This window comes from Lycorma delicatula, chromosome 1 (assembly GCF_047948215.1).
Source record: "Lycorma delicatula isolate Av1 chromosome 1, ASM4794821v1, whole genome shotgun sequence".
Classification (NCBI taxonomy): domain Eukaryota; kingdom Metazoa; phylum Arthropoda; class Insecta; order Hemiptera; family Fulgoridae; genus Lycorma; species Lycorma delicatula.
In genome coordinates this window covers 81079652-81102255 of record NC_134455.1, presented here as the reverse complement: position 1 = coordinate 81102255, position 22604 = coordinate 81079652, and the positions used below count along the sequence as shown (strand labels likewise).

At 29.8% G+C, this 22604-nt stretch overlaps 1 protein-coding gene across 9 annotated transcripts in view; it reads right to left on the bottom strand.

Moving 5' to 3' along the window:
• Nucleotides 1-22604, bottom strand: part of AGO1 (protein argonaute-1) — a 208695-nt gene that overhangs the window by 97754 nt on the left and 88337 nt on the right. For all 9 annotated transcript variants that reach the window (XM_075356949.1, XM_075356977.1, XM_075356958.1 and 6 more), the window contains 2 exons: nt 11162-11296; nt 7837-8117 (listed from right to left, as the gene is read on the bottom strand). In XM_075356949.1, the coding sequence (XP_075213064.1) occupies nt 7837-8117; nt 11162-11296 (416 nt within the window). The remainder of the gene's footprint in view (nt 1-7836; nt 8118-11161; nt 11297-22604) is intronic.

Sequence of the window (22604 nt, the reverse complement as noted above, 5' to 3'; positions counted from 1 at the left end):
AAGCTGTACAAAATCTTTGACTTAACAATAACTTTATTAAATGTGTAATAAACACATAAAAGATTTAAACAGAGAAACTAACTCTACAGAAAATCATGTAAGCTAAGTTTAATAAAAACAGAAATGTTGAATCAAATTTTATTTAGAAAAAAATACTTACTGTATTTGTCAAAGAGTACTTATTTAATGTAAACCAAAAACAAATTCTCTTTTTGGTGATGTGAAAAATTTATAAAAACAAAATTTTCGGTTAAAAAATTTAAAAAACCGAAAATTATCCAACAATTCCAAAATAAATATTAGTTTATTTATTTATTAATGACAAATACAATAAATTATTTGAAAACTTATTATTTCAAAGTTGCCAGCAAAATACCAACAGCTGATCAACAATGTGCAATACTGTATTAGTGTTTTAAATTATTCTGCAAGGTAAATTATCTATATCGGGAACTGTGCTGTTGTCAGCAAACATTTTCTGGTGAATTTCTGTTTAAATGTGATCAGTTTGCCACTGAAATAATCTCGTATTTATTTACAGCAGAAGAATATGCTGAAATGGTATTCATTCTGGGTGTGTGTATGTTAGTGCTCAGTAGAATGTGAAATATGTTTTACAGATCACAGAATTCCAGATCCCAAAACAATTAGCGCAACTTTTTGCATTTTTCGGGAAACAGGTTCACTACATAGTATTCGTACTAGCTAAGAACGTTATCAATAACGACGGTGTTATTGATGAATTTATTGTCAATGCTGTTCAGTGCAGTCCAGGCATCAGTCACATCTTCCTAAGCGATCAGTTTCGCATTCAATACTTTGGAGGACCCTTAAACAAAATAAGTTTCATCCTTATCATAAACAGTTAATTCTCAACATCTATACCCCAGGAGATGGTCCACTTTACTTGGAGTTCTGCAACTGGTGGAATACAAACCAACAACTCTACAAGTATGTTTTGTTTACTGACCAGGCAAATTTCACTGAAGATGACATCAACAAATTATGCAATGAGCATGTATGGGCAGAAGTAAATCCTAAGGAAACTGTAGAAGGCAATTTACAACACCAATTTAATGTCAACGTGTGGTGCAATCTTCTTTACAATCAGATATTTGGACCATTCATATTACCTGGCCGCTTAAATCCTGAGGTCTACTTGGACTTTCTTCAAAAAGAATTATTGCAGCCGTTTGAAGATGTTCCTCTAGCGTTGAGGTGCAAGTATACTTCCAGGACAATGGTGCACCTCACTACTTCTCTTGTGCCGTTTCCATTAACTTAAATCATTTCCCTGAAAAATGGATCAATTGTAGAGGTACAGGTGCCTAGCCACCAACATTGTCTGATCTAATGCATTTAGATTTTTGTATCTAGGGATGGATAAAAAATATTGTACATATAACAAAAATACATTCTCATGAGGAATGTCTGTATTATGGATGTGACTGAGTAACTTAAGGAGGACTAAAAACAGCAAGAAAAGCAGTATAGAAGCATGCGAAGAAATGAGTTGAAAATAGAAAGCTCATTTTCGAACATTATAAACTGGTAAATATAATGCACTTTAGTGTACCGTTTCAAAATAAAATTCAAAATTTTCTAACTTTTTTTTGTTTTATTCAACTTATCTTATGCAGTTTTGTTCAGAATTAAATTCTCTTTGTAAACGTTTTGTGTTTATAGCCCCTTTAACAAAGTCATTCATTGTATGTCAAATATAAAAAACTGGTTTTTTTATCCCAATTTATTGGTTTTCACCACATATTTCTGAAATATCACTCTAAATATGGTTCTGAAACCTAATTTATTCAATTTTTCAGGTCAAAAACCATAAGAAATCACTAATTCTGCTCCTTAATCAATATTCTAAAAATTTCAGTACGACTTCATTTCACCAGGATAGCTGAATTCTGAGCCAAATCTTTCACTTCCCGTAACTTGCAAACAAAGCATTTTAGAACATATATTTATATGAACCTTTTCTGTTATTTTCACTACTAGAATAGGTTATGAGTCTCCTGAGAACTTTGATACACAGTGTGTGTGTGTGTGTGTGTGTGTGTGTGTGTGTGGTGTGTGTGTATATATAGAATGCAGTATGTGATATATAAACATTAATAATGAATGTAATACAAAACTATAAAAAATTTAATAAAATTCTCTATCTATCATAAATTCATGGATAGAGAGATGTTTTGTTGAGACTGCTTTGCCTATAATTTTCAGCAGTTTAAAGTTGTTACACTGACTTCAGATAATTATAAACTTATACACGGAGATAAGATCTATAAAAATCTGGCGCTTATCTGGTGATGTATTTCAATTATAGGCTATTTTTCTATTTGAAAAATTTGAAATTTATTTTCATTTTGTTCTGAGGAAATAAGATGTAAATATTGTTTTTGGTCCTGATTATTATTTATCATTATCTAATAAGAAAAAAAAGCTGATTTCATCTGTTTATAAATATTTAAGATTTTATCTAATGAAATTTTCAATTTAATAATTCATTATAAATCTTGTTAAACATTTTATAAATTTAATATCACTAAAGATAGTAGTTTAATTTATAGGCTTATGCTTTGACTTCCAACACAAATTAGGATAAATTTAAATATGTGACAGTTATTTACTGCAATTTTTTTTATTTTCATTTCCTCTCCATTGCCTCCTCTCCTGCTTTGTTTTTTTTTTTATAAGGGGCTTCCAATTTTCCCATGCCGTTATGGTTCTCTTGGCATTCTTGTTGATTCCTGCATACCTTCCTGTTTCCTATATATAATAGTAATTATGATAATTAATAATTTGCAAAATTATAATAACTGTATAGAGGAACAATACTTTTAATGAAAATGATCAAAACTGGAGTCAAAATAGTAAGACTTTTTTTGCATGCTTCAATCATGAATCTATTCTTTGGAAGATTGCATACTTGGCGTAACTAGCAAGGCAAATAAATATGCATGTTGTTGACGATTATAAAATAATTATTTCTTTAATTACTAAAACTTTAAATTTGTTTAATGCTAGTATTTTAAACTGGAATGAGAAAAGTTTAGGTAGGGAAAATATTTCAGGTGAATTAGATGTGCTTTCTCATAAATTAACAGTGGAGAAACGTTTCAGATTAGAGGATGAGGGAGAAGCATTTAAAATTAGAAGATCAAATATTTTTGAGCTAAACAAGAGGATGGTAAAAAACTTAACAGCTGAAATCGAAATATTAAAAAGAAAAATAATTAGCTTGAAGCAAGGGTGTTTGGAATATTTGTTGAAAATTAGAAGACCATGAAAAATTTGATGTAGAAAGAAATTGTTGGTGTGAATTTCGGATGTTAGCAATTTGAATGATCATAATGATTCTGACAAGGACTGTTTTTCTGATTCTTTTTGAAATGAACTTTCTCTCTGCTGAACTTTCCCAGAATAAAATTCAGGATCCAGAAGGGGCTGTTAACAGTGATTTTTTTATGTAATACTTTATATGAAAGTGGTACCTAGTGGCTGACAGGATTTGATGCATAATTCTAAGATAAATAAATTAATCAAGACTACTAATATTGAAAAATGTAATTTAAGTCAATTATTTGATTTCAAATTATTAAATTTTTCAGTTATTTCAATAATTGAATGCTAGTTTCAGACAAGACATGGAATGTATTTAAATTTGTTAGGGAAAAGAATGATAGCCAGAGAGATTAGATAATTTATGTTGTCTAGTCATAAAATTACTATGATAATGGACTGATGCTAGAAATGTCTAATGGTAATACACGTATAGCAAATGAAATTTACAGTGAAGGTGACAATTGCTCTCTGGATAATACTATTTATACTACTGAAGAAATAGGCTATGATACATCCATCCCTGGTGCAGATGGGTCAGTTTTGATTTAACCGAGTGTGATTCACCTTTTAGATGTATTAAAATTAGACTGCAATATGTAGCATGTGATTGTTTTTTGGGACCAGGGTCTAAAGAGGGTGAGGTTGAAGTGATCCAAAGAGTTTTTATTGACTATGATGAACTGACTAATAATTATGTCAAGATTGGTTTGCATACTCAAGACATGCCTAACAATTTTAAAAGTAATTGTCATTTGGTACATAGTAAAATAACTAATAACTTTCTGACTGTTTAATTCTCAAGGTTTTAAGGGCAAGTTTAGGGATATTGAGGAGTTTAAAGTGAAGTGATGTGTTTAAATGAGCACTTTCTTAGCGAGACCAAAAAAAAAGAGTTGTACTTTCCACAACTATACATACTTCTTAGCTCCTACTGTTGGAAGGGATATGTAAAGAGTGGCTGTTCTATTCTGGTTAAGGATCAACTGTGGTTTGATGTTATTAACTTGGGTGATTTATGCATAAAAAAGATTTTTTTTAAATCTGTGAAATTTATCTTTTATGTGAAAACATCATTCTATCTCAACTTATAGTTTTCCTACTGGAGCTCTTAATGTTTTTAATTTTCAGCTAGATCTGTGTTTGGCTGATCTTATAAAAAATAGATTAAATGCTGTTAATTGTATTATGTACAGATCTTAATACCGATTAAAAAGAATCTAGAAGGGATATTAGACTTATGTACAACTTGCTCAGATTCTAACTTAGCACTGCTCCCACTAGAGGTAAATCTTGCCTTCATTACATTATTACTACTTTCCCTACATCTAGTTGTTACAGTGTACATCAGTCCTCTTTTTCTGATCATGAACCCATATTTTTGCATATATCATAAATAGCAGATAAGGAATGTTTTAAGCTGTCTAAAACCGGACATATGTCTGGTGGTTCAGCATTTTATTATTTATATTCAGAGAGTAAGTGTCACTCTTGCTCACTAAAGTGAGATAAATTGGACTTCTTTTCTGCCACTGGATGCTGAAATGGCTTGCTTATATTTTCTCAGTTTTTCTGGAGCAGAGGCTCTTTTTTTCAGAAAAATATGTTTCAGCTAATAAAAGGAAGACTGTTAAATCGTATAATGACAAGTTAAGGATAATCAAGGATAAAATGATATTGCATTTCAATTTCTATAAAAATATATACAATCTGATTGTTTAAAAATAATTATTTACAATTGAAAAACCCGCAAAGCAGAAAATAATGGCCAAGAGAATGCTATATAAAACTTTCATCTCTAGTACTGCTGACAAATGTAAAGATGCATGGCAGATGATAAAGAATGAATGTAACTCAGCTAAAGTTAATGAAACTGACATTAGTGCTGATGAGTTTAATTGCTTTTTTTGGTCATACTAACACAACTGCTTCCACGTATAAAGGTTATGGTTAATGATAATGGTGCATTGGCTATTCAATGGTTCAGGTTGGATAGAGGGGTAATTCATGAGTTTGAGTGACAGCCTGTGAGGATGATGTACACCAATTGGTTAGGAGGTTTACACACTCTTATGCCTTCCGATTATATTATAACTTGAATAATCATTTCATTAAGACAAAGATTTTTTCTATTACTTCTGACTATTGTAATTAACTTATGTTTTACTTCAGGTGTTTTTCCAAGTCTATTAAAATTAAGTAAAGTTATACCAGTATATAAAGAAAGAATTAGGACTGTATCAGGCAGCTGTAGCCCTAATAGTCTTATTCCTGTCTTTTCTAAGGTCACTAAGAGCTTGATATTTTACTTTTGTCACTTAGAGCTTATTTAGGAACTTTAATGAATATGAACTTTTATTGCCTAATCAGTTTGGTTTCTATCTTTAACAAGTTTACAACTCGCTCTGAAATATATCCCTGAATTATTAATAAACAACTTCGGAAATAAAAATATTGTATTCACTACACTTTGTGATCTATCAAAAGTCTTTGGCATGATTTTAATAATAATGAACAAAAAGAAAGCAAGTCATATAATTAATGGGACCTTTATCTGAAACTGTACAGGTCATGGCATGGTGTCCCGCATGCACAATTTTGGGACCTTCCTGTTTTTGATCATGTTTAATGACCTGCCTCTGTATCTCAATCCCTCTCCAGTTATGTATACTGGTGATTCTAATACTCTCAATGTTGTTCATTATTAAGTGAACTTGGGAGAATGCAAGCACAGATGCAATTATGGGCTAAGAAATAAATGGTTTTCCTCCAACGGGTTTGTATTAAATGAAAACAAAACCCATATGATGATGTTTGGTCTGAGGGAAATTGAGAATGTTATTGATAGTGTACAACTTCTGGACTTTCATCATTTCAACCCCATTCTTACTTGGAAATAACATGTTCATTTGTAAGCAATAAACTCTCTGGAGAGTTTTGTTTGATCTAAGGAAGATGAGATCTTATATTTCAAGACACTATTTCCATATGGCGTATTTTAGCCTTTTCAAAGCCACCTGTTATATGGTTTGCTTGTCTGGGGTCAGTCAAGTCATGTTTCTGATATCTTAATATATCAGAAGGCGTTGAGAATTATTGTGAATAAACCACCTAATGGAAACTGTAAGCCACTGTTTATACAACAAAAAATTTTAACTGTTTACAATCTTTATATTTGTATAGTTTGTTGGAGGTTAAATGTAATTTGAGCATTTTGATCAGAAATTAAATGTGCAAGGTATAACACGACCTAATATATGCCAACATACATATACATCAGTCTGACAAAAATAAATTTTTGGACAGGAGGATTGGAATAAAACGTTTTTTGCAGATAATTTACTATTTATTTAAATCTAGTTTCTGTTAAAATAAAACCTTTTTTAAATGTCTCCTTAAGGCCAAACTTGAAAATGAAAATAGGAATAAGACTAAACACTACCCCTTACCTGCCTAAGGAAATGCCACTTCAATGCAAATTACACAATTCAAACAATTTAATGCAAATTGTTCAAAAAATTTACCTATTCTTTTTAATTAGCTGCCTAAGGAAATGCCACTTCAATGCAAATTACACAATTCAAACAATTTAATGCAAATTGTTCAAAAAATTTACCTATTCTTTTTAATAAAGGATCTCCAATAAATAAATAAAGGTCTCCATCTCCCTACTCCCTTGGCCAAAACTGAATGATAACAATGCCTTATACACAGAAATCATTGTGTCAATTTTATCCAAATCAGTCCATCCAGTCTGGAGATATCAAACAAAAGCAGGCCATACATACATCCTTATGAAATTTTTTAATTTCGGCCAATTATAGCCAATTATGGTTAATTTTCTTCATTTTTTTTTTGTTTTTTCTGGGTGAAATTTGGTTATATGCGCAAGTAAGTGGATTTGATATGTCTAGATTCTGACGTGGAAAAATAGATCTGATTAGCATAATTTACCTTACAGAGGGGTAGTTATTTATTGTTTAACAAAATACACTTCGAGCATTAAAAATTGTAAAATTTTTTTTTTTTCATTTTGGGAAATGAACTCAAGGGGAAGCATTCAGGTAAAATTAATTTTGAAGAAAATAATATAAGTAGAGATAATAAATTAAAAAAGTAACTTTTTAAAAGTTTTTAAAAATACAAAGATAGAGCCATAATAATAAATAAACAAAGTTGTGATTTTCAATAATTTAAGGGTATACTGTATAATTACATATCTGGAATGTAAAAAGAAGCTACCTAGACATCTTATATCTTCTTAAGGCTTAAAAATTATTTCAATTGGTGAACAAATGTTTATCGAATTTCTAGAATTCAAAGTTTTAAAAAATACAAAGTTAGTCTCTTAATTTTGGAGTAATTGTATAAGGATTAATGCAAAGTAAGGGCTAAAGCAGTATTAACTCCAACTTCTGTTTGGCAGTCACAAGGTTAATGATAACGGGTTGACAATAACTCGATTAATAGACCAAAAATAAGATTTACCTCAAGTTCTAGCCTATCATTTCCAATAGGTAAAGGATCTCTGGTATATAAATTGTTTCTACCATCAAAAACTGGTTTTAGTTTCCCAAATATTTTGCCATAAGCTGTAACCATTGTCTCTATTATTTCTCTGTTCACTTTTCTTGGGCACTTATCAGGCTGAATATTTATTTCATAATGGTGTACAAAACCTCTTGGCATTGTTATTTGAAAATGATTTGCACGTAACACAATTGGACGTCCTTCTCTTCCTAGGTTTGGTCTGCGGGGACAATTGAACACTGAAACAAATAAATGATGTAAACAGAAAGTAATATACTATAACATATAATTAATAAAGACAAATGATTAAAATAAAATGTTTACTACCTACATATACAAAGATCTGTGTTATTGAAAAATCATATAGATTAATAATTCTTCTCTATTAAATTGCAAGACAAAGACTCAGTATTTTAGATTTATATGCAATTAAAATAATGATTATTAACTATATAGAAAAACAAAAAGTAATTATTTTCAGTAGAAAAACCTAAGTGACACCTATATCTGGGAAAAACCCCTAAATGTGCAGGTCTGTATTTAAACAGCACAAAGGTGGATAATATTTATTTTAAATCAGAGATTTAAATGTAATATGTTGTGTCAAAATCTTTGAATAATAAAATTATATATGGAGTTAAATTTAACTAAGAAAATAAGGAACAAAATAACAACCAAGGACAATTTTTAAAAAACCATCAAATACTTAAATATTTAAACCACTTCTGTATAAAAGCTCACATCTTTTAATAAAGAATTAAATAAATAAGAAATTATATATTTAAGTAAACAAAATAGAAATAAATAAATTATCATGAGAAACATGAAATAACAATGGTTAGTGCAACATTTTTTTTAACATGTACAATGAACCACTAACAAAGTGCAAAAATTTAAAACATACTAAATCTTATTTACTTAAACTACAGTAAACAAGATAGCCAAATGAACAATGACTCAAAATAAATAATTAAGATTTATTTTTACTTATCCTATATTAAGATAAAAAGGTTTAAAAAAAGATTACAGAAAAACAATATGGATTCAGGAAAAGAAGAGGCACATGAGCTGTGAATGTACTAATAAAATCTATTGTTGAAAGGTACAAAGCAAGGGGTAATGGAATAATTATATAGTTTACATACAGAAAATATATCTGACTTTCTAAAATGGGTTTAAATAATAATGGAAATAATATGTGTCAAGAAAGATAATTAAAGAACTGTATAAGGAACTATATAAATATATATATATATAAAATCAACTGTAAAAATAAAGGAGTACTAGAAAAGGAGATAAATTTTATTAAGGTTTACAGATGACATGTTTGTTTTCAGAATGTGACAAAATTAATGTAAGAACAAAAGCATAGGAAATATAAAGGAAAGGGGGAAAAGAAAGACGGAAATAAAATTGACCATACCAATGGCTAAGGAAACAATTAACAGATGCAAAAATTCAGCCAAAAAAACTTGTAAAATGTAGCAATAATTTAAATAATCATAAATGTAGAAATTGTAAAAATTCAGCTTGACTTGTTCATTCTTAAATTATTATTGTCATAATATCCTAAAGGCATGTTGCACTTCATAATATGCTAAAGGCAAGTCGCACCATTTCAAAAACATACATATATATGTGTAAAGTTTTATATATATATATGGGTTTTTTCTTCCATTTTATGGAAGAGACCGTGAGACTCAAATATGTCACATTTTCCTCAAAATGGTGGGTTTACGAATCATGCTGCTAGGTAGCAGTACTTAATGGCGCCTTTGAATTTACAAATGATCTCAAACAAAAACTTGATAATGTACCTGAAATAATAAAATTTTAAAGAAAATATACTACAGCTTGTTTTAATAATAAATGTTCTTATGTAAATGAAAGTACTGAAGATGAAACAATTTTTTTAATTCCCAACACTTCATTAAAAAAAATAAAAGCATTAGTTTACAATAGATTATATCTACTAATAAAACACAAACATTAGGAAAGTGTTGCAAATGTCGCAACAAAGACTTGTTACATAAAACGGAAATAAATTCGATTGGTAAAATTTTTATTCTATAATTAGAACTATCTGAACTAATTGATGGAGAAATAGAAAAAAGTTCATTTAATAATAATATAAAAAGTGTATCCACAGATATGATAAAAGCAGAGGGTTACACTTACAAAGTAATAAGTGCAATATTATATATCGTGGATCTTCTAATTATGAAGGTCATTAAACTAGTTTTATTAAGAAAGTAAAAATATTATGATATGAAGTGAATGATACTACTAACAAAAAAAAATTGGCCAAGAAATTCAAAAAATGTATATTTGTTTGTTCAAAATGGCAATAAACTTTAATAATAAATCCATAAAATAACTATCAGTAATTCATAAAAAAATAAAACTAAAGGAATAATCTAACAAAACTCAATGATATCCAAAAAAATAAAATGAAATTGTAAACCGAATGGTAAGTCTCACAGATACCATTTCTTCTGCTCAAAAAACCAAAATTTTGTAATATACAAGGGTCATTCAATAAGTCCTTAGAACAAGATAGAAAAACATGTTATTTAGTGTCATTTTTTTATTTTTCAACATAATCTCTTTTTAAGTCTAAACACTTTTCTAAGCATTTCTCCAATTTTTTAAGCCGTCCTTAAAGTAGGATACCAGAAGGTCCTCAAAATGAGCATCTGTTTGGGCGATGAACCCTCATTCGATGTGAACTGTTGCCTGCCGAGCCATTTTTTCAAGTTTGGAAATGAAAAAAAAATTACTGGGGGCCAAAACCAGTGAAAAAATGGTGGATGTTTTAAATTTCAAACTTTAATTCCATAATTTTGGCCATCAAAACTGCACAGGTGTGCACCTGTGCAAAACAATTTTATTTATATTACAGAAATTCTTGCTTTTTGAGCAGAAGCAGTAATATCTGCAAGACTCTTACGGTACGGTTTACAATTTTATTGTAATTTTTTTGGTTTTTTTTCAAATTTTAAAAATGGTACATTTCTTAAAATTATTTTTGTTCGGTGTAGGAAGATGTATAGTGTAATACATAATTAGAAAGAACATGTTTCAAGCTTTTATTTTGTACAACACACTTGTATGTAAGGATAGGATAATATAGGAATTTAAAAAAAAAAACAGTAAAAACGTCAGACTGACTATAAAACCATGTTAAATAATCATGTTTACATAAAACAAACTAAATATTAAAATAAAAGATGTAACAATGAAGAACTTAAATTAAAAACAATATTGTTAGCTAATTTCATACTTGGAAGATCGGCAGGTTGAGGAGGCTGGTGTGGCTGTTGTGGTGGCAGTAACCCAATCCCACCTGGGGGCACTGCCACCGCTCCCGGGGGGGCCACAGGCCCGGGAGGTGCCCCCAATGGTCCTGGAGGAGGAGCTGAAAAAAAAAAATACAGTTATCAGGATCACATGATAACATTATTATACAATAACATTTAATAAATATTACGATAAATAAGTACTAAGAAAATAATGCTAATAATTTGTGCACAAAATCTGAATCCAACAGTAACAATTCACAAAAAGTTAATATTAAAAAAAATAATAATTAAAAAGAAGATACTTTTAATTCAATATAATAAAGCAAAATCTTAGAATCCCAAAAAAATTAATTTTTTTTTAAGAATGAAGAAAGTTCTGAACAATTATTCAGTAATAACTTGGGCCGCAATATAAAGGCTCCATATATGAATTACTGCAATAAATTTCCATCCACAAACAAATTTAATATAGATTCTTTTTTATACAAAATTTGGGAATACTCCACTATAAATAAAAAAAATGGCAGATTTTCTATAGTAACACAATGTGTTAAAGCATCCCTCTCAAATAATTTCACCTTCAAAAAATCTTTAACTTAAATTACGGGGCATATATGCAGTTCTTTTTATAATACCTGAGGTTTCTAATGTGATGAATAAATAACATTCACTTAAAAAAAAATTATTTGAATTCTTGCAAATGTAAGGTTACGTTTATTTGTTAATAAACTAAAAACATAATTTTTGTTTCCTAACATGCGATACATGATTTTAATACGTTTTTGATGCTGAAAATTAATACGAACTCAGAATCTTTCTATCACCCACCATTTTTGAAAAATTTTGAAATTTTAATTAAAGGATTTTTCATTTTTCAATGTATAGATAATTTTAAGCTTCTGTGTTGTATTTTGTTACCTCATTTTTTAACTTTGTTAATATAATTTATAAGCTATAAATAAACAATACTACATAACATAGTCACACATTATGACATCATTTCTAATAATGAAGAATGAGCCATCATGGACAAGATTGATCATGTCTATGCAGGTCAAAACATGTAGCTAAAAACACAGCTGTGTTGTTTGTATTAAGCACTGGATTTTGGAATGAATTAATTTTGTTGTCTTATTGCTGTCTGAAGTTTGTTAACAGTACAGTACATAATGCCTCGAAATTATGTAAATGATGTGGATGCCTTTTGTTATATATGTGGTTAGTTTATCGTAAAATCAAACAGAAAAAACATTATACCTTTAATAAAAAAAGCATATCATTTGTACTTTAAGTTGATGATCAGGATAAGACATGGGCTCCTCATATAGCATGCACTAAATGTTCTATATATTTAAGAGGATGGCTGAAAGGTACACAGAAGGCTTTGCTATTTGGTGTACCCATGGTTTGGCATAAACCAAAGGATCATTTAACAATTGTTACTATTGTTTAACAAGTGTGTCTGGAATTTCTAAAAAAATCTAAACATGCTGTAAAATATCCTTCACTGCAATCTGCAATCAGGCCTGTACCTCTCAGTGAAATTATTCCAGTTCCTGAGCCATTTGTGAATGCATGTTTTGAAAGCAGCAATGAAGAATCAGGCAGTACTGAACAAGACAACAATGATTTTGAATTATCTTCCAATAAGCCACATCTTATATCACAAGGTAAATTAAATAACTTGGTTAGGGATTTAAATTTATCAAAAAATCACGCTTAACTGTTAGGATCAAGACTGCAAGGTTGGAATTTACTTTTAAAAAAAATACAAAAATTTTGGGCTTTTGAAGGCAACAAAAAGAACTTTCTCAGTACTTTATTGATGAAAATAAATTGGTTTATTGGACAAATACTGATGAGCTTATGTTGCATTTAGGACAAGTTCATAAACCTGTTGACAGGGGCCTTTTCATAGATTCGTCCAAGTATGGTTTAAAAGTGGTTCTAATACACAATGGTAACATATATTCTTCGATACCAATCGCTTATGGTATTAATTTGAAAGACACATACGATGTGATGAAAGAAGTTTTTGAAAAAATAAATTAAAAAAACGTTAGCTGGAACATATGTGGTGATTTGAAAGTTATAGCAATTTTGTTGGGCATGCAGTTAGGCTATAATAAGTACGTTTTCTTTGTGAATGGGACAGCCGAGCTATAACATAAATAACATTATGTTATCAAAGAGTGGAAGAAACGAGACAACTTAATTCCAAATGGGAAAAATATTATCCATGAGCCCTTGGTCTTAGTTGAACCCAAAAAAAAATATTTTACCTCCTCCCCAACATAAAGCTAGGTCTAATTAATGAAAAATTGTATAAAACCAATGAGAGAAAGGATAGTCCCAAATTTTTGTACATAAGGCAGAAATTTCCGAATGTAAGTGAAGGAAAAATTAAAGAAAGAATATTTGCTGGTCCTCAAATAAGAGAGTTGGTCAAAGATGATGTATTTAACTCTATGTTAAATAATGTATCAAATGCAGCTTGGGATTCATTTAAAGACGTTAGCAAAAATTTTTTAGGCAAATAAAAATCCGACAATTACACCAATATTGTTAATCAACTTCTTACTTCATACAGAGCTATGGGATGTAACATGTCTTTGAAAATACATTTCCTCCACTCACATCTGGATTTTTTCCCAGACAACCTCAGAGACTTAATGACAAACATGATGAATATTTCCACCAAGACATTTCGATGATGAAAAGCTGCTATAAAGGGAAATGGATTACTAACATGCTAGCTGATTACTGTTTGACATTAACTTGGGATGTGTCTGAAGTTATTTATAAAAGAAAAGCATCAGTGAAATCATTCTAACATAGATATAGCCATGCAGAAATATACATTTTAACTATATTCTCCTTTAATTTTTTTGAAGCAGAATTTATTTAAAACTGATATAAAAATTGTATTTATAGATCTGTAATGTATGAAAAAAAGAAATTCAAGAAATGGTATCACACTTTGAGAAACATTAAAATTTTTTTTTGTCTATCAGTGTAATTTATTACTTATGAAACATAGAAGAAATTGTTGAAGATATATGTACTGATAGACTATGCTTGGTTTATAATGTATTCTGTAATTAAATAGATATAAAATTAACTAATATTTGAAATGAAAATAATGATATAATCACCATGCCACAATTAAATAATACAAAATAAGTAGTTGGTTTATCAAACTGACTGCAGAAAACAGATTACATTGTTCACAGTTAAATAACTGTTTGTGTGTTAATTAAATGGTTTTAATAAGAGTAGCTTAGTTACTAATTTGTTTGCATACTGTATTTGAAATCCACAATATTGAATAAAAAAAAAATCATGAAGAATTAACAAAACGTATAGACTGCATCATTAATTTATAACTTAGAATCAGTTTACAGATGTTACATCAACCAAGATTTGTGTATAGTTTCTGTTGCATTCATAATTATATTATGCATAATTATAAGAAATGTTAAGTTTATTTTTGCACATGAAGATTTTTTTTGAGTTGCATAATCTACTATCTTTTAAGAAGTGATTTTTCACACAACCAAACAAAATTTAAACCAGGGTGAAGGAATGACAAACAACATACGATAAGATCAAATTTTTATAAGTATTCTTTTCATTTTTTCATTATTATTACTGCTAGAGCAACAACTATTAAATTTATCTCAATTTTTCCCAAGATCAATAAACACAAGTTGAAAAACTATTACATATAAATAATCTCTATTTCCATCTTATTTATTGTTTATATGAAAGCAATAGCAACAACTAATAATATACTGGTTTTGATGGTTTAATAACTAATAATATACTGGTTTTGATGGTTTAATAAAGAGGACGAGTGGTTACATGTTCAAAATAACATATTAAAATACATTAAAGTAAGTCATGATGATATAAAGAGCATGGTTATTCAATGTTGATGAACATTAACAGTTTTTAATAACCTTGCCACAGAAAATTTTACAAATTAGAACAATGGTAAAAAGAGAGGAAAAACAGAAAAAGTACTGTAAATTTAGAGAGCAGTAACATTTATACTGTATTAAATAAATAAAAATAGAACCAAATCTTACTGAAAAGTAGATTATCATACTTTTTAAAACTTGTGTTGGCAACTCTGAACAAGTATCAACACTGAATAATCGTAGAAGCCAGCTCCTGAGATCTTTTCATTTAGTTATGGATACTTGGAGTAATGTGCAATGTATGTTTGCCATCAAAGGTTTTTATAAAACGAAGAGAAAGTGTGGAGGCTGTATGTAGAGAATTTATAAACAGCTTAATTTAGGACACCATGATTGTATATCGTCAACACATACAATTATACATGGATACATAATTTTGAGAAAACAAGTTCTGTGATAAAAAAGAAACCTCCAGATGGTGGACAGTTTGTACACTGCAAATGTTCAAGCTGCTGTCATAAGAAGCCCACACCATTCAATTTGTCATCATGCACTATTTTTAGAGTTATATATTTCAAGTATTTAATTAATAATGTTGGAGAACTTATTTTACCACCTGCAAAAATTGCAATAATCCAGAAAATGAAACCAAACAATCACATGATGCACCATCAATTCTGCCAACAGATGATTTTAAAGATACATGAGGACAATGAATGATATACAAGGGACATTCAATAATTAAAGACAAATAGATGTAGAAATGAAACAGTTTGTAGGAGTTTTGTACTTTCATGATTTTAGGTTGGCATCACTGGGATGAGCTGAGAATGGCTGATGGATAAAAATTGTTTTGTTTATAAAGACAATATTGCATTTAACTATGGTAACTAAGTTTACACATTAGTTGAACAACGTTCAGTGATCTGTTTTTTTTTTCTTTCAGCGGGTAAAAACCAGCTAAAATCTTTTCTCGAATGATTTTACAGTATGGTGAAAGTTGTACAAACTGCAGAAATTTTTATAAGTAGGCATAACAGTTCAAAAACTGTTCAACCTCAGTGACAGACAAGCAACATCCTGGCCGGCCAGTTGAAGTGTCAACTGTTTCACTTGAAACCCACATTAATGACATTATTCATGAAGACCGACAAATTGTAGTTGAACATATAGCAAAAGCAGTTGCAGCAAGTGTTGGCACAGTTCATAACAAGCTCAAGTACAGCAAGCAAGGTGGGTCCTGAAAGAGTCAATGCAACAACATAAAGAAACAAGACTCAACATGTGTACAGACTTGAAAGAACACTATAAAATGGAAGGTGACCCTTTTCTAAACAAGATTTTAACGTGTCATGAAACTCTGGTTCACCATTTTGAACTAGAGTCAAAACCACAAAGCATGGAATGGAAGCACACCACCAGCTCACCTACCTGATAGAAATTCAGAACACAAGCATCAGTGGGAAGTCATGTAGATCGTCTTTTGGAATGCCCAAGGGGTCGTCTTTTGTGAGTATTTGGAAAATCAGCGTATAATAAACAGTGTCTAATACTCAGACATATTGACAAAAAAAATTAAAGCCATCAATGAGAGAAAAACATCACAGATCTCAAAGAAAAGGCGTGGATATTGCTAAACGATAATGCTCGCTCTTACACCACCTGGCTGACCCAAGAAACCATTGGAAAAATGGGTTGGCAGATACTACCACATCCTCCCTACAGTTGAGATTGGCTCCCTGGGTTTTTATTTGTTTGGTCCACTCAAGGAGGCATTACGTAGAAAAAAGATTCAGCAACAACAAGGAGGTCAAGCAATTTGTGGGAAAGTGGTTCAAACAACAAGACAAAGACTTCTTTGCATCAGGTATAAAAAACCTAGTTCATTGCTGGGACAAGTGTATTAATATTAGTGGGGATTATGTTGAGAAGTAGTAAAAGTCTGATTTTGTAAAAATGCACAGTTTTTTCTACATCTGTCTCTAATTATTGAATATCCCTCACTCATAGTTATCAAACTGTGGAAGTTGGGCAAAGTCCATTTCTACCTAACAGATTTATTAATAAACAAAATTTTCTTTTTTTGGGCACAAGAGAATCCTACACACTATAAATCCATGCCCATTACACAGCAACAAAGTTACCATGTGATGGTGTGATGTATCACCTATGGCATAATAACCCCTTACTTTTTAGAATACACGGATGGCTTCAAAACTATAATCAAATCAGATTGATGTCATTATGCTGAAAAACATTTTTGCACAAAAACTACAGCTATTTCCATAAATAATTAATAAAACTTTGTTTTAACAAGATGGATCGTCACCCACACACCAGGAATATTGATGACTGCTATATGCAATTGTTTAGCAATCATATAATTGTGAGAAATTGTGACATTCCATGGTCCCCCGAGTCTTTTGATTTGTCAGTGTGCGATTTTTACTTGTGGTGTCTTCTTAAAAGCAAAGTAATAGCCAGTCGACCAGCTAAGAACTAAAAACAAATATTCTAACAGCAATTGCTGAAATTCCTGTTGAAATGATGTATCAAACCATGCAGTTTCAGTATGATATTCCACAAATATCTAGTCACAGAGCTCACCTATAAGATATGATCTTCAAAAAATAAATTTTGTGTATGTATTCCTAAGTTGCATGTTTATATCTATTCATGTAAATAAATAAACAGTTAAATATATTTAATTAATATAATTTTTTTCATAGGATGATTTAATATTCAAAATTTCCAGTTTCCATGAATCAGCCTTTACTAAACCATATTATATTAGATTTAGTAGTCATAACTAAAATCTTACTAGGATTAATAATGGGAATAGAGTAAGTTCACAAATGAAAAGATTGTATCACTGACAATCTTAAGTTCTCAAGACAACATACTTCCTGTTTTAAAATATGCTTATGTAAACTTTGTATAGCCTTCCTTAATCAAAAATAAAGTACGATACTTTCGACTATTTATAAAATATCTACTTTTTACACGTAAAGGCAGTAACTAATATAGTCCTACAGGCAATGTTTAGTATAACTGCTGCTGCAGGTATCAATATTTATTACTGAGTTGCACAATATAGCTGATAAATCTGGCAAGATGGCCATTAAATCTGAGAAGGCTTTTTCTGTGCTCAAATTAGCCACCAAAACACATTCTCTCACCATTGTGCAATGACATTTTACAATACAGTACAGCAAATGACTACCAACAAGACAATACATCTATTCTGAAGATAAAGCAATTGGAAACAAAAGGTCTGTGGTAAAAAGAAACGTTCTGGAAGACCTTCTATGTTAGAACAAGTTATGTTTATGCCATGCACTAAAGTACATTTTTCATGTTCTACATTTCCGTATGGACAAGCCAGAACATGAAGATTATTTCTTTAATCGCCTAATTTTTTGTGTTGAGCGTAAATTTAACATTAGGGAAAAGATCAATAAACAACAAAAATAAAAAAAAATGGTGAACAGAAAACCCTAAAGAAATTGTACAATATATAATTTGTCTTAAGCGGAACATGTTTTGTGCTAACTCCAGCTAAACAGTTTCTTTCTCTTACAACTACACATTGGATAAATCTATACTGATATGTTAGGTGAATGGCTAATGCCTCACTTTGAGGAAGACATCGAGAACTTTATTCTCATACAAGACGGAGTTCTGCCTCACAGGCATATCAAGGTTTAAAATCTTACCAAAGTGCAAAAAAATACCTTCAAAGACAGACAAAAAAAGAAAAGGATGAAAAAATCATTGACAGGTTGGTCACAAAGTCCAGATTTAATGCTTTGTGTCTACTTTTTGTGAAATTTTTCTAAAGCTTTTGTACCTCCCCTTTCTGATGAATTAATCTATATCATGTGATTCAAAGTACACACATATATGGTACAAACTTTAAGAAATTTCTAGTAAAGACGAAATTATCTCCATATTTGAAAAACAGATTTTTTACAAACCACTGAAAATATCCATTTAAATTGTTGCAATCATTCTGTATTTTGCCTTCTCTATAGATTTCTATAGAGTGAAATGATATATTGAAAAATATTATTACTTTGAATATATACACAACATACATCAGTATTTTAGATAAATAAATAACAAACATATCTTTCTTGGATATCAGACAAAAAAATTTGTTATAATATGGAATTTTTTTGTTTAATACAAAAATATTTCAGTTTCAGTCAGGTTTTGTTGTTACATGAAAAGTAAACAATTTTTTTGGTGAAATCCATTAAGACCAGGAAATATCCCATTTTAGACAAAATTCCGTTAAAACCAAAAACTGTAGTCAGCAGTTTTTACTGTTAACATAACACATGATTTCAAAATAACATGGATGTAATTTTATAATTTGTTAAGCATGCACAAATAATAATTAAATATGCTTAAAATTAAACATTAACTGTGTCTCCTCTTTATACAGACTAACGTAATTTACTATATCTGATTTATGGACGTTAAAAAATTCATTAGGAAAATAATATTTCATGTTAATACATCACTCTATTATTTGCAGTTACATTTCAAGTTCAGACAATGACCTTTCTTTCTTTTCTTTCTTTTTCCTGTTTAGCCTCCAGTAACTACCGTTTAGATAATTCTTCAGAGGATGATATGTATGAGTGTAAATGAAGTGTAGTCTTGTACATTCTCAGTTCGACCATTCCTGAGATGTGTGGTTAATTGAAACCCAACCACCAAAGAACACCAGTATCCACGATCTAGTATTCAAATCCATGTAAAAATAACTGACTTTACTAGGGCTTGAACGCTGTAACTCTCGACTTCCAAATCAGCTGATTTGGGAAGACGCGTTAACCACTAGACCAACCCGGTGGGTTCAGACAATGACCGACATTTAGTTCACATCTATACAAGTATTTAAACTAATAAATTTTTAATAATTAAATAATTCTTGTCAAATAATACACTGTAACAGTAACACCCAGAAGCATAAGGAAAAAAACAGACACTAACTATGATCAATAAAAAAGAAGTAGAATTATCCTTAATGATGGTGTTGTAAAGGAAATAATGCAGAAAAAGTGATAAAAAAAGTAATATAGAAGTACTGCAGTAAATATGAAAAAAAAAAATGAAAAATAATTTATGTAAGTTAATAAATTATATTCACAACTTCAGTTTTCTAACAAAAAACATTTATATAAAGGAGATAAATCTGATTATCATAAAAAAATTAAGCTGCAAGTATTGTGTCCAGAGGCGCATGTAAAAAAGCTTTATTTTATTGGTCAGTTTTAATAAAATCAAGATCCTCACTAAGAAAGCAATAAAATAAGTGAATATAGATGTATAATAAAATATATTTTTGCAACTAACAGCACTACAAATTATAAATAGAAAAACTGACCCCTGCCATTACTGATAAATTTTTTTGTTGTTTTATAAATTGACCCAATTAATAAGTTTAAATAAAATATTCCTTTTCTTTTTTATAAAAATTGTTTTTCATTATTACCATTTAATTTTATCTACTTATCTAATTATATAAACATGTCATAATTTATATTTTATGCTACATTACATAACTTATAATATTTACACTTACTGTCAAGCATAGTACACACAGCTAAAAATGTTTTTCCAATCACAAACATTCAAAACTTCAATACAACCATCAAAACACCAAAAAGCCATATTTAAAACACTAAATATATATATACAAACAAGCATAATTAAAAGAAAAGCCTTTCTAAGCATACTGCTTTTAAATAAATGCACATATCAAAAGCTGAACAGTTCTCTTACACATGCACATAAAGCATTTGATACAAATAAGTGCGTGGGAGGGGGGGGGGGACTGAAGAATCTCAGCAAGACAACAGTACTGATAAGAAAGATACTTGTTACCTTAACTGGACATTTTATCTGCAATCAATGAGGGATGTTCATTCATTAAAGAGACATAAGACAACAGTGGATTAACTATTAATAGAAAAAAATAAAACTATCTGAAGTTCAAGTTAGCCCACCTGACATAGAAAATATCAACTGTTAAAAAGAATTTCCATTATTGTAAACTTATATTTCAAAATGCTGGCTCCACTTGAAAATTGAACCGTGAAAGAACAGTATGTTGTGAACTTTTTTCAGAAGGTGTAAAACCAAACAAAATTTACTCACCAATGTTAAAACATTATGATAAAAAATAAACAGATTAAGAATTTACCTGGCATCCCCCAAAAACTTTTATAGGGTGTTATTGTCCCTCTTTAACAGTTAATTGTAAACATTTTTACAAGTGGATTGGCCTTTAAATTTTGGAAAATTGTTGAAATTTACAGTTTGGTATTGGCAATGGCCATTCCATTATCATTCTGTGCATCAACCTGTAAAATGATGCTGACAGTGATAATGGACTATAAAGGTTTAATTTATTGCAATTATTTAGAAATACAATGTACAATTGAGCACTACTGTGACATGCTAGAAAATAAAATGAAACCCACAATAAGAAGGAAACACCATGGTTCTTCCTCAAAAGGCATTTCTTCTGCATTTTTACAGTTCCGATCTTATATAAACAATTTTTTTTCTGATTTGGTCCTCTCAAAGAGTTTTTACCACACACCAAGTTTGGCAACAATGAGCAATTCAAGAATGGCTAAGACACCAATGTGAACGCTTCTTTACTACGTAATAAAAAAACCCACAAAGATGGGACAAGTGCTTAATTTTAGCCAGCGAATATGCTAAGAGTAGTATTAGTTTCATTGTCACTAAATAGTAATTTTTCTATAGTCATTTGTCTCTAATTATTTAATGACCCTTGTATTTAAAAATCCTTTGCCAAAGTATAAAAATTGTCTACATGGAAAGAAACACTATATATCCTTAACCTTTACAGGAATTAAAGTAATGTAAGATATAAGCTTCAGTAATCAGTACTCAAGCTTATATCTTGAGTAATCAGTTGCTGTTTAAAATTTGAATATAAAAATTATTTAATTAAATTTATGGTGTATATTAAAAAGTAGAATTTCATCAATGATAGCTTTTTCCTTCTACATCAGAAAATAAAATTGACACATAATCTTCATAGGTTGACCGTTTTTCAAAAACACTGCATAAAAACATCCCAAAATAAGTACGACAAGAAACATTTTTCTTCTTATTACAAATCACAAATATTGTATTACAGACAGCTACATTGCACAGCTGGAACATTAACATAGCTTACCTTGTTATATATGGGTAGAACATTAACCAAAGTGAAAATTTAACTTTTTGTAATATAACAATTATCAGCATTAAATCTTAATAGTATAACTAATTTAACATAAAACCAAATGTTAATTAATGGTTTACATGATATAACAATGTAGTAAATATGCAGAAACAACAAAACATTAAATACAAGGAGACTGTGCCCCCTGACCACTTTGTGGTCAGCATTTCAGGATTTTTCTTACCATACTATAATACAGAGAAAACAAAAGTTTACTCATATTTC